The 15,900-nt window shown below is 45.6% G+C and overlaps 1 protein-coding gene across 6 annotated transcripts in view; it reads right to left on the reverse strand.

Annotated features, from left to right (window-relative positions):
- The window catches only part of GRAMD1B (GRAM domain containing 1B), a 93,702-nt gene that overhangs the window by 62,762 nt on the left and 15,040 nt on the right, over window positions 1–15,900 (reverse strand). Inside the window, exon 1 of one of the 6 annotated variants that reach the window (XM_030464905.1) lies at window positions 11,970–12,057. The exons of 4 other annotated variants lie outside the window; for them this stretch is intronic. In XM_030464905.1, the coding sequence (XP_030320765.1) occupies window positions 11,970–11,983 (14 nt within the window). In that variant the 5' untranslated portion in view covers window positions 11,984–12,057. Of the gene's footprint in view, window positions 1–431; window positions 491–11,969; window positions 12,058–15,900 lie in introns of those variants that run through there. One more of the 6 variants, XM_030464908.1, reaches the window with a different exon arrangement.

Here is a 15,900-nt window from a genome sequence, read left to right on the forward strand (position 1 = left end):
GGTACTGCTTTGGGAAGTGACAAGCATGTGCTTCTCCTGTTTCAGATACTGTTTAATAAAGCTACCACATTTTTTTTCCTGATTGTCCCAAATCCTGAATTTATGACAGGAATCAAAGTTCCTGTTCCAAATTTGGCAGGAAGTCACTTGTGCAGGGCTTTGGTCATTCCGGGGCAGGTAAAAGGAAACAGGATCTTGGTGGTAGGGGTGAAGTTAATGAAACTGTGCAATTAATACTGACATCTTATTCTGGGGAGTTAAGTCTCATTAAGAAAATTCAGCTCAGTGCTAAAATAGATTTATTTGGAGGGACTTTTATGACATATTTCACTCTTCATTATTAAATACCAGCATGCTGGTGTGCCTGATGCAGAAGGAAACAACTTGTGTGAAACTGCATCCTCTGTAGAACTGTTTCCTACTCCATCTGTGAAGGGAAGTGATGCACAGCACCCTGGCTCAGGGTACTCAGCAGAGAGATCTGAAATACCTGCTTTGAGAATTTTCTGACATCAACACTTTGCAACATGCCTTTTTGTTTATTTCTTGATTAAAAAAAACAAAAAAAGCAAAAAAAAACAGCCACTTAAAGCTGGGCACATGCACTTCAGGATGACAGACAGTATGGGAAACACACATTCAGATCTCACCCCACATAATTCTGCCCTCATTAGGTCCAACCTGGACTCAATGAGCATCTCATTGAGCATCTCCAGGAGATGCTTTTCTATCTGTGGCCTGCAGGTTGTCAAGGAGGGAAGCAAATCACAGTGCTGTAAAATGGGTCAGGAGACCTGCAAGCTTGGCAAATCTGGGACAGACTAATGCTGCAGAGTCACATGTTTAGAAATCAAAGCTCAGGCAAGAAAGGTATTAAGAGATAAGCAGTCATGTACTTTTTTTCTTTCTTTCTTTCTTTTTTAAATAACATGAGGGTTAGGAAATTATTAAAGGAAATAGACCTCTTAGAAGAAGGAAGTGTCTGTTTAAGCATCCTACTGGAGGGCACAGCCACCTCTCTCACAATTCAGCTGGATCTGCTCTCCAACCTCAGTGAAGGGACTGGAGGTTCCCACTGTCTTCTGCTATGCACAGTCCCAATCCCAGTCACTTGACTGGTCAGGCTGTGAATTAATGCTGCATGGCCAAACCCCTTCCTTTTTCTCCATCCTCTGCACATAACCACTCCAGGAGAAAAAAAAAAAAAAAAAAAGGTTAAAATTTAAATACATTAACAAAAGAACATATGTAGATACCAAGAGACAGGCTATGCAGAGCCACCCTGTCCACCTCCTCAGTGCTAAGAATACTTAGAAGTCACACACAAGCAGAATTCCAGATAAATTATCTTCCTACTCCATCCCAAGCACCCATCCCACAAAACAGGAAAATGGGAAACCAGAAAAAAGCAGTGCTAGAACTGTGGCAATGAGACCCAAGCCCGTTCTGGCTCTGCTACAGAAAACTCTGTTTGGAACCTGGGTAAGCCCTATAAATCCATGTCTTTGCACTTGCCCGTGGATCTATGCATTGTGGGGAGATCTTCATTACATGGTTGTTATAAGGATCAATGATGGATTGGTCTGGATTGGAGAAATGTCAGTGACAAATTTTTTATGATTGTGTTTTGCATACAAAAGAGCTTTCCCAAGCCATTCTTATTTTGGTAAAAAAAAATAAATATTTCTCCATTTGAATAATAAAGAATAGAAAAACAGAAGTAAAAGCATAAACACTGCTTTTCCTTGTAATTTGTTTTCATGATTCCTGAAAACATCTGTAATGCCTGAAAACAGTGAGAGATTTCTGAGAGTGGGTGCTGTCTTGGCCAACATCAGCAATCACAAGAGCCTGCAAACACAACAATATTGTCTCCTTTATGTCTCACCTACCACAGCCTCTCTTATCTTACTAAAATCTCCAAATTCAGCCATTTGGAAGAGTTGTCCCTCAATTGTGCTGAGAAAGGCAGTGATCTCCTGAACTGGAGCTTCAGGATCATCACAAGGTTAAGAGTCCTACAACTTCTGGAACGCCCCAAGCTCAGCCCTTTCTCCCCCAGCCACACACCTGCATCTGCACAAGATGCTGTATAGAATCATAGAATCATAGAACTGGCTGGGTTGGAAGGGACCTCAGAGATCATCGAGTCCAACCCTTGATCCACTCCCCCCGTGGTTCCCAGCCCATGGCACTCAGTGCCACATCCAGGCTCTTTGGAAATATCTCCAGACACGGAGAATCCACTACTTCCCTGGGCAGCCCATTCCAATGCTTGATTACTCTCTCCATAAAGAAATTCTTTCTAATATCTAACCTAAATTTCCCCTGGCACAACTTGAGACCCTGCCCTCTTGTCTTGTTGAAAGTCGTCTGGCAAAAGAGACCAACGTCCTCCCGGTTACAACCTCCTTTCAGGGAGTTGTAGACAGCAATGAGGTCTCCCCTGAGCCTCCTCTTCTCCAGGCTGAACAGTCCCAGATCTCTCAGCCTCTCCTCATAGGGTCTGTGCTCGAGTCCCTTCACCAGCCTGGTTGCCCTCCTTTGGACCTGCTCCAGGACCGCGATATCCTTCCTGAACTGGGGGGCCCAGAACTGGACACAGGACTCAAGCTGTGGCCTCACCAGTGCTGAGTATAGGGGCAGAATCACTTCCCTGGACCTGCTGGCGACGCTGTTCCTGAGCCAGCCCAGGATGCCATTGGCCTTCTTGGCCACCTGGGCACACTGCTGGCTCATGTTCAGCTTCCTGGCAATCCAGACTCCCAGGTCCCTTTCTGTCTGGCTGCTCTCCAGCCTGTAATCATGGCCCTGTCCTGACCATCACCATCAACTGCACCTTTTGCCTCTTTCTGAGCAAGATGCTTCTCTCTACACCTGCTCCTACTTCCTTCTCTTCTCATTTCCTTCTTTATATCCCTCCCCTACCAGCTTGTTCATAGCATTTTGACTGCCTTCACGTTGTGCTGTGGCCTGTTTCCAGCTCCTTTTCATATTTCAGTCATCAGATCACTTTCCCCCCAATTTTTTCATTATTTCTTCCCATCCCAATCCCCTTTATTTTGTACTCATTTTGTATCTGACCTATTTACAGAGCCATATGGATACTTCCACCAATGACCACCCTTCCTACAGGATATGAGATCAGATGTTCATCCTTTTTTTTCTTCCTAGGTATAAAAACCTGCAGGTCAAAGTATTTACTTATTGCAATAGAATTTTGATGACTTGGGAAAGAAATCTTCTTTTTTAACTGCAACATAGTAGGTACATCTTTTGCTAAGCACAAACAATAAATAAAAATAAGACAAATTCACATGGTGTCTGCTGTCCTGCCTTGTCCCCTTGTCCATCCTCCCAGCCAAAATTCTCATAAACTTCAAAAAGGATTAAAAGAAGATAATTTGGAACCTGGCTTACTGCCAGCAACATTTTTGAGTACTTCTGTTCCAGAGCAAGAAGCCCAGGACTGCAGCCTCCCTCCCTTGAGGCTTCTGGTTGCTTTCACCACCAGTCAGGATGAGGAAGTCAAGCAGCACACACACAAATACTAAAAACAGCAACAAAGTAAAAACCAGGCTGAAACTTTCTCAAACTGAAAAAAGACTTGGAGGTTATGAGTCGCTTAAAAAAAAAGGAGTTAGAAAAAAAAGACCGGATGTTTTCCTGGCCTGTAACTATAAACTGTCAAGGCCACATGAATTAAAAAAAGTTAGGGCTGTAATACACAAAACCAGAGTTGTTTTGTGTGTTCTTTTTCCTTCTGACCTCCTGCTTGGATGAAAGGAATACCAAATGGTTCTGTCCAGATGGGACAGTGCTTTACAAGCCCTCTGCACAGACAAGAACAACTGTACAAAGTGCAGACAGTTATGAATTAGGTCTCACTGTTCCCTTGTATTTTGGTCAGATGGTAAGAAAGAGGCAATTTGTACACAGCATTTTGTCACTTCCCTTGTCAGGGATGAGAGCTGAAAGCATAGAGGCAGCTACAAAGCTATGACAGCATTTAATATTTAGCACTATTTGATTCACAGTTATTTTGCATTACTCTGTTGTCATTTTTCCCTTCCACTTCCTTCCCCAAGCAATCCCCAGCAAGTGCCAGCTGATAAAGGCCAAGGAAATAATTTCCAAGCAAAAGGTCTGTGGGCACTGTAAAGCAGCATCTTTTCTGGCTGCACTCCTCAATCCCATTACAGCTCAGAAAAGGACCAAATTTTCTTCAGGATGGAGGAAGTAAACAAGGTGCTTCAATATCCCCTGCCCCACACTACAAGGTCTGAGGCTCTTCCATCTCTAGACTTGCAGAACAGAGAACAAGAACCTTTCAGAGGCAGAGGAATGAAAAGCAGCTGACTGATTCATGGTCCTCACTTCCAGTAGCTGACTACCTGTGATTCATGCTTTCCCAGCAAACATTCCAGCTTCATGCTGGCCTGATTATTTTTCTTCCTTCTCTCTAACAAGTTAACTACTTTTCCCCTTTGCCCTCAGCAAGGACAAAGCTATCATGGCTCCTACTTGTAGCAGGGTACCTGTGAGGTGCCACAGCCCCATGTCACCATCCCAAAGCCAGATGCCACACAGCCTAAAGTGGGAACAATTTTCTGATTCCTCAAAAGTTCTGAAAAGTCTCAGGATGGGGATGAATAATCCATTACCCTGGGATTAAAACCACAGGTGGCAAAATAGCAAAAGGTGAATCCCTCTCTGTTTTTAGTGAGCTGAATATGGGATCATCCTTTGGCATGTCAGGAAATGCCAGTTCTTGAGACACCCTGAAAGGTTCCCCAGCAGAAAGGGAAGTGGCAGTGCAAGACAATGGGGAGAAGCCATGGAAGTAACATCCTGATGTTATATCCCATGGACATTTTTGACATCAGCTCAAGCTGAGAAAATAAACCTGTTTGAACCTTCTCTGAAGTTCTTTGCTAGTCCAGGGCCTAAGCTAAGTCCAACAAATTAAATGCCATCCCTTAGAGGTTCCAAACCAAACCCAACAGGGATAAATTGACTGCAACTCAGACAAGAAAACAGGCCATGGAAGAACATTTGGGCTTCAACAAAGAATAGGGGACTAAACATCAGCTGTTGCCATGGTACAAGTCCAAATAAACCTGTAGACATTCCAGTAATATTTACATGATCACTAATTTCCAAGATGTATCCGTTTCAGAAGGTTCATACCAGGCTCCTTTTTGTCATTTTCCTCAGCAGATCAATCAGGTTGTCATCACATTGACACCAAGATGGTGCTTTAACACCACAGCTCATTTTTCCCTCTCATTAAAAACTAGAAACCCTTAAAAACAGGTACAGACAAAAAGGATTTTGAAGAGGCTTTGTTGGGTTTGTCTTTGAACGTGTCTGGTTTTCAAAAATGAAAAGGCAGAGTCTCCCCAAATGCCATAGAAGCTCTCAGTGAAATGGAAAGGGTCATTTCCAATTGGCTCCAATGCCCCTGGCCTTTCAGCTTTCTCAGTGGTAATTCTCTCCAAGCACTACAGCTTTCAGTGGGTTTGCACTGTCAGGCACTTGAAGCTTGACCAAACATGATAGCAAGGATGATTTCACCTTTATAAAGCAACATTCATCCAGAAGTATTTGACTGGCACTAAAAACTCAAAACCTGCCCTGACATCCAACCCAGTCCCAGGGCAGCTGCTCACCAGGGTGGGAAATGGAACTGAGAAGTACATGGTATTTAGCAGAAACCAGAGCAAAAAGGGAGAACTCAAACCCAACTTGAATTCTAGCTGAGATAAGAATAAGCCCTACCATCTGTTAACAGCACCACAGGGCTTCTTCTTGGGTTTTTTGTGGTTTTTTTTTAACTTCTGTCCCCAGGTAGAACTGTTTCCTCCTAGAACACAGCATGCCACATCCCCATGCTAGAGCATCCAGCTCAGTGCCAGCCCAAAAGCAGGAGCTTTATAACAACTCGTGCCATTTCCCACCTTTTCCCAAACTAGGGCTCTTCTCAACCATGCTTAATTTCAAACCCTGCAGAGAGAGCAGCACCAGAGACATTTTGCAGATACATTCCCTGCGCATTAACCTCGTTCTGATGCCAAAGGATGTCACACCAGTGACAGGCTTGTGCTAAAAAAAAAACAAAACAAAAAAAAAACCAACCCAAAACCACCAAATCCTTTGCTGCAAAGCCATAATCAGTGGTTCCTGCCATGAGATATAACCATTCAGGGGTGAGACATCCCAGGTCTCACTGAACTCTGCTGAAGCCATACATGTCCCATTTCTACCCCACAAGCCCATCTCCACCTCTTCAGTTCCATTCCCACAGATTTCCCATCTGCCAGCCCACAGGCAAGCAGGACCTGCTACAAGCAAGCAGCACAGGCAACAGAGGAGCATCTACAGACTCCAATTACTTTCTCACTCAATTCTCCCCTGAGATCCTTCTCAAAAAAAAGAAAAGAAAAAGAGGGCTGCCAAAAGGCACTCTGTACACACAACAGTCCCCAGGAGCTGGAAACCTGCCCCCAAGGCACCCTCTAGTGTCACTTTCCCATACAGCAGCAGAGCTGGCTGCTGCCAGCATCCCGGCTCCCTCCAGGGCTTTAGGGACAAAATGCCCCTGACAGCCACACAGAATCCTCTGCTGCTCCTCACTCACAGCCCACTCACCCACTCACAGCCTTCACCCAGAGCATCAACGTTTCACCTTTTTTCTCGAATCTTGCAGGAAAAGCAACACGCAGAGAGAGCATGGCCACAACCCCAATCCCATCATCAACCCCGGCACCAGTACCAACTCCCAGCATCAGTACCAACTCCCAGCATCAGGGAAAAGGGGTCAGGAGAAAAGTCAAAAGAGCAAGAGACAGAGTAAGAAGTTGCCAAACGAAACCACTTACGCACAGGGAGGTCGGCAGCATTTCCATCCTACCTTTGCTGTCGCCATATCAGACGTCTCCATGTTCTCTGCTTGGCCTACCAGTAAACAAGAGCATCAGAGGAGAAGGGAGGGGAGAGAAAGGGAAAGTCAAAAGAGGATGAAGAAAAAGGCAACCAGCTTGACAGGAGGAGGAGAACAACAACAAAAAAAAAAACAAAAAAATAAAAATTCATTGAAGAGCTAGTCCCAAGTTTTCCCTTCTGTGCCCAGAGATGGGCAGAAAAACCATGTCAAGCAGATGGTCCCAATTTAGATCCTTGATAGGAGTCTGGCACAAGGCAAAAATCGTTGCCATCTCCACTCCCCCACCCCAGCTCCTCCCCCACATCACCAAAGGTCTAGTAGGATGCTGAGGATCAGACAGGACCCTCCTCCCAGCTTCCTTTTCAAGCCTGAGCTTCTGCAGGGAGCAGGCAAGCAACCCCTCTTCCAGACATGCTGCTCTTTCTCCCTCTTGCTCTACAGGAAGGGAGAGTGACCAAACCAATCCCCAAATGGGTACTTTAGGAATTGGGGAAAAAGGAAGTGGGTTCTGGGCAGTGCACGGGTAAAGGAGAAGGGGGGTGAGATGTGAGGAAGATGGAAATAGGGAAGGAAGAGGCAGCTTCTGAAAAGAAGGAGTGAAAAAGGCCAGCCCAGCCAGGTGGAGCAGCAACGGTGCCAAATAAACATCCCGGACAGACCATTTATAGAGAGTCACACGTGCAGAGAAAAATGCAAGGTGGAAGCTAAACATCTGCACCCTACTGAGCACACTCACCTCAGGAACACTCGGAAATGATTGGGCCTAAACTAGGAACTCTTTGATGCACAGTCAGCTCAGGCTGCAAGCATCAAATCATCAGCTTGGGTAACATTGGTCCCAGCATCAAGAGGCATCCGCAGCTGATTGGCGGAGCTGAGTGACTTCATGCCACCCCATTCATCACCAGCATGTCCCCTCCCTGCTCCTGCAGCCTCCTCCTGGCCTACTTTACTCCAGTAAATCACAGGCTGGAGCCTATTAGCTGCCCAGCCCGGGGAACTGCTGTAGGCAGCTCCTGGGAGCTCTCTGGCAGAGCAAACGTGAGCAGCCCTGGCTGGGAGGGAGGCAGAAACAACACTGCAGAGCTCAGTCAAATTAAGAGCCTCCAAGGGATGGAAATGTTACTGCCTGAAAGTGCTTATTCATCCAGCAGCCTAGCACAGCACACACACAGAAACCGAGGGCGCTGGAAAATCCTTCCCAACACACTAAGCCCTTTATTCACATTTATTACATTAAGTCCTGTGCAGTCCTGCCATCAGCATGCACTGGGATATAGAACACAGATGTCAGTGCCATGCAGATGTCCAATGTAATCAGAGAAATACATTCAACACTCCAAACACCTCTAAAAAGGGCCAGCAGTATATGATATACAGTGAACACTCCTGCCAGGCCCTCTCTTGGCACCCAAGGAAGGGATATTTCTGGTAGGGGTTTCTGTTGTGATGCAGCCACACAGACATCTGCATATACAGAGCCTGCCACACTTCACCTATTTATTCAGCATATTCTAAAGCAGCACCTTGCTTAGCAGGGCATTAAAGCACATCTCAAGAACTCCTGCAGATCACGAGCCCCAGGATGCCATAATACAGGTTTTCTGAATCTCCACCCCAAGGTTTGCTGGGGATATAAATGCAGCTTCAACATAGCCAATCCAGCGCCACGTAGGGAAAAAATCAGCACACCACCCAAGTTACACTCACTAGGACAAGGATTGTCATCCTTGGATACTAAATGCATTTCCAAATGCCTCCTATGCTGTAACACTGATGACAATAATCTGAATAACCCTGAGACAGCCAGAGCAGACAGATACAACCAGCACATGCACACGCTGTTCCCAAACCCCTGATTTATGGAACCACTTCAGTCCCTTAATGGCAGACTCCTCACTCCTGTGCATTTTGCTACAAGTATTCATAGCAGCACGGAGGGCAAAGAAAAACCACAAGCAGCCTCATGAAGGATCTCAGCAAATCTGAAGCTGAAGAACCAGTACAACCTGACTGCAGTTCCAAAAAAGCTGGATTTCCACGTTGCAGCCTCTTGACACCAGGGGTCTATCTGTAGCTCCAGCTGGGTGCAATAGCTGACAAACTTCAGAGCAAACAGGAAACATCTCCTGAGGAAATCCACTTTTCAGAAGGGAACAACCCACTATGACACACTTGAAGCTGGGTTAAGAATTCAGAGCTCTGTAAATAGCTACAGCAATAGTTACGTTAGCTCGGGGACTGAGCTCCTAATTGCCTCCAAAAAACCACAAAATCTTACAAACTAGAAAGCACTGCTTGTTCTAAGCACTATCTGCAAGTGTTACTCCCTCTTCCAACAGCCACACATTGTCACCACTCAAAGCCATTAGGGCATCCTGTGTATAGATACCCCAGTATGGCTGTGCTACTGCCCAGTACTGCCCAGTTCTACCCTCACACAAACCAGAGCAGCCTCACCCCTGAAAGACTGAAAAAAATCACTGAAAAAAAAATCATTTATTCAAGTGCTCACAGAATGGAAACAAGGAGCTGAGAGGGCTCAGGTGAGTTCACTACAAAAGATACATGACCTGCAGGCATGGAACACAACATGCTACCTGTGAGGCAACACTTCAGCTACAGTTTGATGCTCCCATATGGCAAGAAAGGAAAGTCTGCAAGAATTGGGGGAGCAGTGAGAAAGCCCTGTGCATCTGTGAAACATGCACGTACATGAAAACCTGTTAGTAACAGAAGTAGTGGGAGGGAAAAGCAGAAGCAACATGAAACATCCTGGGCAGACAGAACTGCTGTGAAGAATGCCAGGGTGCAAGGAGGAGAGGGTTTAACTGTTATGCACCTTAGTGTACAGGTGCACAGACCCCCAGGAAAATGTGCCAGGAGGATAAAATCCACGTCCTTCCCCAAGTTAGAGGTGTTCTGCAGCTCTACAGCTTCTGCTGGCAGAAAAAACCAGAGGAAACTGCACCACCTGCAAGCTGGGGCAGAGCTGGGAGGGGGGAGTGAGCAGGGGCTCCCTCTCTGCTGCAGCAGCTGGGAAGCCACGTGGCATTTCATTTCCAGAAATGAAAATCTGCATTTTCCTCTCAGCATCATGGGAGCTGTAGTCACACAGCATGGGAGGTGCCTGGGAGCCACTGCTTTCTCTGCAAATACAGAGCTTGTCATGGAATGCAGGTTGGAATTTTGTGGGCTTGGAAGGGAGAGCAAGGTAGAAGAGCATCCCAGGAGAAAAGCAATACCTGCAGCTAGTCTGGAAGAAGTGAGTGGAGAGAAGCTGCCTTGCATCAAAAGGTGAAGAAAAATAATTCCCTCCAGAGGCTTTGGAGGAGGAGGAATAGTGAGAATAAGGATTATTATCAGAGGGTGGAGAAACTGGGATGATTCAGATTGCTGCTGCTTCTTTCTTGAACAATATTATAACAAAAGGGTTCTGCTTTCACAGAACTGCTTCTTCCCCTCATTGTCCAGCATCTTTCAACTCTTAACCTTCCATTTGTTTGAGATGGTGCAATATCCTGTCCCACCCCAGAAAAGAATTACCCACTCTGAAAAGGGGCAGGCTAACAACAGCCAACTTCATGACTCACACCACGCTTCATAGAAAATGATTTGAATTTGTCAGGAAATTCATCTTCTAATTTTCACTTTCCTTTGCCAGTTCCTCGTAGCCACCAATGCAAAGGCAACGAGACCTCATTACCCTGGGCAGAAGAATTATAGTCTGATCATCTCCCTTTTCATTTAAGATATTCTGAAATATCTCATGGCATGGAATGAGCAGTATCACACCACATCATATCTTAACAGAATATGATTTTTACTCAGGATCATGCTGAGCATCTGGTCTTTCATAACAGTGCCTAAGAGCCACAACACTTGGGATGCTTTGCAACTTAAGTCTTTCAAGTACATCAAGCTAAATCCTCAAATGGAGCTGGTACTGCCCAAGGGATAATCACAGAAAACATGCCAGAGAAACAAAGTCTTCTGTACCCATCCTGACCCACTGGGTGCCTAATGCAATATCCTATCCTGGGCAAAAATAATAACATCCTGTGTTTCAGATTAATGTGTGAATCCCTTGTAGCAAGAACACATACTACAGTATTTTGGCTTGAAGAATAAAAACCTAGAAGAATGACTGCAAATTCATGAGAAATAGAGAAAGGTCCTGGATCCTTCATTTCTGAAACGTGAGGCAGAAGAAAGTAGCTAAAGCAAAGGCTCAAAACCCAGGTCTGTGACACAGGTGAGACTTTTCAGAGCAGCAGAGAGAGCATCCTATAGCCCAAGTCCCAAACTCTTGGATGTTTGAGGAGCCTTCCAGCAGCAGTGGCATCAGCAACAGGGTAGAACCAAGGATGGCAGGCTGCAAAATGGAATACAAGGCAGAGGATGCCTGGACTCCCAGTGTCACACAGCCACACTTCTTTGGGGACCCCAGAATAAACTTTGCCAGTTTCTGAGGGGTCTGGTGCACAGTAGGTGCCACACAAACCAACTGCTCAAGCTCACAGAAGGAAGTCTGAGCATTTCTGTGCCTAAGCCTGAAGCAAAAATTCCTTTTCCAGAGTAGAGAAATAAAAATCTTGCACTGCTGGAAACTGTTAGACCCCTGTCCCTCAAGCAGCCCCTTGTTACCTCTGGTTTGCCATTTGAACAGGAGGAAGGGGTTAGGAAGAGGGAGCACATACCAAAGCATACTGCAACTGAAGATTTGGGGTGGGGAGCTTAAGGAAAGGGAAGGAAACCCAAGCAGCAGAGAAGGCTCAAGGGAAAGCAATAGGTCAGACACTTGCACAGGAAAAAAAACCCAGGGGCTCAAGGACAGAGCTGTCCCATGGCAATGCCTGACCTTGTCACGCTGCATGGTGCAGTGGGGAGACGCATGCGACCACCGAGAGGCACAACCAGTGCTCTGCAAAGGCCAAGAAAGAAATGGGTGGGAGAAAAAACACAAAGAGAGGAGAAGGCAAAAATAAAAGAAGAAGAAATGCAGAGGTCAGTGAGCACTCACATGGTTATGGTCATCTGCAGAAATGGGGAAGGCTGTCCAAGTGCCAACGTGCTCCCCAGCAATCTGAGCAGGCGTCGCTTCAGCAGCAAGGGAGTGAAACACTTGAATGGAGGGAGGATGGGCTCCCAGCTTGTTTACACAGTCACAGGAGTGTTGGGGAAAAAGTGGCACAGAGTGGTGACATCAGAATCCACCGTGGGAAGATGCAATGCCACCATTGGGGCAGTTCTAGGACAGCTTTTCTTGAGATGTTGCTGCAGTTTGGCTCCAGAGGGAAGGAGCGGTGACGAGGCTGATGAGAAGGCAGAGCTATGGAGCAATCTCAGAAGAGGTTGATGTGCTCAGGAGGCACTGGCCTCCCTTCTCTGCTCTCAGGTTTCTTCCATCACAGACAATTCAATTTTAAAGGCACAGCTGCCTTTAAGTCTCTGCCAGGTATGGTGCTGCTATGGCATGAGATACAAACCCCCAAAAGAATTAAGAATTCTCTGTTGAAACAAAGAACATGAGTTCTTGTTACTAGAATGAAATTCTCAAGGCCAGAATTAACCAACTACCATTAGGCTTGAACTTGACTGTCCATTCCCATGTAGAAGCCAACACAGCATGGAAGAGAGGCCATCCTCAAGTGTGCTGAATGTAAAGTTAAGAAAAAAACCCTGATTTGTTAAGAGATTTGCACTGTACAAGTGATAGCAGCTACCTTAGAAGAGGAGAAGGATATTTACCAAGCAAATCCAAAACAACTTGAATTACTTGGTCAGGAAATCACCCTTACATTTCAGAAGCATTTTTCTGTTCCTGCAGAAAAGTTAAAAAAGAAACATCCTGCACTGAGAAGCTGGGTTTCAGAAACAGCTGATGGCTGCACCGTAAGCAAGTGCCTGCAAAGGTCTCTGTAAGGGCAGAAGCACATGCATTTAAGCTGAAAAAAGCTATTCCCAGATCCCCTCCACCACTCATATAACCTGCCAGAGCCTCCTGGGAGGCTGAGGCAGCAGTACCATGGGTCAACAGCACTTTTTCCTCCGGCTGCAGACTGAAGCTTAGGCAGAAGGATCAGCCTCCCTCCTATGCATTCAGCTTCTTAAGCCATGGTCCCAAATTCTTAAAAAAACTGTGGTGTGAGAAGTAGAAAATTGTTGTGAAAAGAAAAAAAAGCCTTCAGTTTCTGCCTTTCAGTGTATGCCAGACCTGTCTGTCAATGTGTTGGCTCAAAAAGTGAGTTTAACCTCCTTGTTCCTGCAATACTTCTCCCACCTACTCACCCGAGTACCTTTTATGCCCACTGCAAGCCTAACAAGTTATTATAAATTAGGAAACATTGCTCCAGCTCATCTCCAGGACTGTCAGGTAAAGCTTGAAACCTTCAAGTTCTTTTTAACAACTGAGACAGATTAAAGCTGTATCAGTATAAGTGGCTCCCACCCCTCAAGACACCCTTAGTCCACTGCTTGGAATCCCAAAATCTATTACTGGCCAAAGAGATGCTCTGTGCTTCTTACAGACCTCACAACCAGCAGCTCAGTCTTCTGACTTCACCAGGACAAGCTGAGGCACCGTCTGGTCCCTGTTTCAGCTGGAATGTCTGTTTGGAATGACATTCTAGCCTTTTATTGCTGGCTAGCAGATGGATAAGCAAGTTTCCCTTCCACCTCCCAGGCTGTATTCTGGAGAGGGAAATGCCCCTTTCAAACTGGGATTTTTTGGCTCCAAAGGCCATAGAGAAGAAAAGGACAAGTTCTGTTATCTGCATTCTCCTGTACTGTTCATCTTCTCTACCAACTGACTTCTGGCTTCACCACAGTTTGAGTCCTGTGCAGCCAAAATCCCCTTTTGCTTCTACTGAAGCAGCACACAAGGTCCCAGACCATGACCAGGCATCCCAGACATTGCTGTGTACAAATGATATCAACAAAAAAAAACTTCAGTAGCACATGACAAACCAGATGAGCTGCTGTTATTGGTTTTACTGCACTGTATTCAGTCACACCACATCAGATGGAAGCAGGGAGCAATGCACTTTCAGAGCTTTTCTTTGTAGCAGGACTGCCAGGTACATCCCCCCCCCCCCATGATTCAGAGGTAGATTTGGGGTTCTAATGACATCTCAGCTGAAATGTTCCCAGTAGGAAGAAAGGTGGGTTTTTCCTGACAGGGAGACAAAGAGGTATTGCCTACACTGTGCTTTTTTGAAGGAAACCCTGCACTGATATCTAGCATCAGTTTCCTTCTAAGAGCTTTAGCAAGAAGAGGAAAGATCACCAGTGATTCCCAGACCCTTCAGTTTGGGGCACATGGAGTTAAAGTGGAGGGATACTTGGAGACCTCAGATGTGTCCCAGGCCACATGCTAGGTGCAAAAGGCATCCCCATCAAAAAGAGATTTGTTAAACACCTGGGGAAGCTCTGACCTGCTGAGCATCCCAGTGCTCCCAGAGGATACAGAGCTGATGGGGTGACCACTCCTTAAGCACAGTTACATAACTGAAACTTCTGCTCTTGGGAACAGGAGGGAAAGGGAAAGAGTCTGCCCAGTGTCTAGGGTAAGGAAAAAAAACACTGAAACACCTCTTCACCACCTCCTCATGTTCCTGAGCATCACGATTTAGTGACACAGCCATGGGAAGCTTGTCAGAGCTCCTCTGCATTCAGGGAGATGGGAGCCAGACTGAGGGGTATCCAAGTCTTAACAGAGGTGATCAGCAAACAGAGAAACAAATCCAAATCCTGGTTTATCCTGGTGTCACAGCTAATGCCAGACCAGGCCTTTTCTTCTGAAGTTACTGATCTGGATGGTGGTTCTCACACTGCAAGCTCTGCCTCAGGGCTAACAAACAGTTTTAGGAGGGAAATAGGTAGGTATCATTTTGCCATGACAGCTTGGAAGAGAGGGCCAAATTTTAAGCTTTATTTCTTTTTAGTGATGGTGAGGATTCACATAATCTCCTTTATTCATGGTGTCCACCAAATGTATACATGTTACCAATGAAACTGGCTCACAAGTGGCAATCAGCTAATGCCCAGATGCATGCTAATTGTCTCCATTTCTAGAGATAGCAAAAAACTACTCTGCTCTCAAGTTTGCTCCAAACTCTTCACAGCTCCACACGTACAGAACAACCACCACTGAGTAGAAAAAGCACAAGAAAGTCAACTAATTCTGCAGGCTCTGGCCCCAGGCAGAGGAGGGGTACCTGTCCTCCCATATTCCTCAGTGTCATAGAGGAGGGAACAATAGGGAATATTCCCCTGGCTTCAAATCAAAGTGCTCTCAAATTTGGTCTCTTTAATCTGAAAGGAGAACATGAATGGAAGAGACTTCAAGAAGAGCCCAATTTTGATGAATCAAATCCAATACTGACTTTTTATGAAAAGAACAGCCTTACCCCCACTGACAGCTGAACATAAATACACTCTGCAACTAACAGCCCATCTTGAAAAGAAAAAAGAGAAGAAAAAAACCCATATTTTGGCATAGGAGGAACACAGTGCCAGTGATACTTCCATTCACAGTGCTGACAGTAGCTCACCTGGCAATCCAAAGAGGATGTGATCTCAAGATGTTTTTGTCTTCTACAGCACAGAATAGGGCTCAGGAAGCAACAACAACCAGCAGGTGAGAGCAGAAAAGGGTTCTGACTCTAAATATTAACCATCTTTCCCACATGACAAAGGAGACTTGTGCCATTCTGGTTAAACTTTCTATTTAAGTCCAACTGACTTGGAGTGTGGAGCTAGGTCCAAATCCAAATTCACCCTGAAGTTATTCCAAGAGCATCGAGTTCTGGTCTGGGACCCTCTGAGTGCTCATTATCCTTCAAGTCTCCTCCACGAGGTATATAGCATCACTTTTGGAAACCTCCCTAAACCATCCATGGTAGATTAAAGCCATTCAGGGATTTAACTAATATTGGAACCCTTTCTACCAA

The sequence above is a fragment of the Calypte anna genome, chromosome 24 (assembly GCF_003957555.1).
Source record: "Calypte anna isolate BGI_N300 chromosome 24, bCalAnn1_v1.p, whole genome shotgun sequence".
Classification (NCBI taxonomy): Eukaryota; Metazoa; Chordata; class Aves; order Apodiformes; family Trochilidae; genus Calypte; species Calypte anna.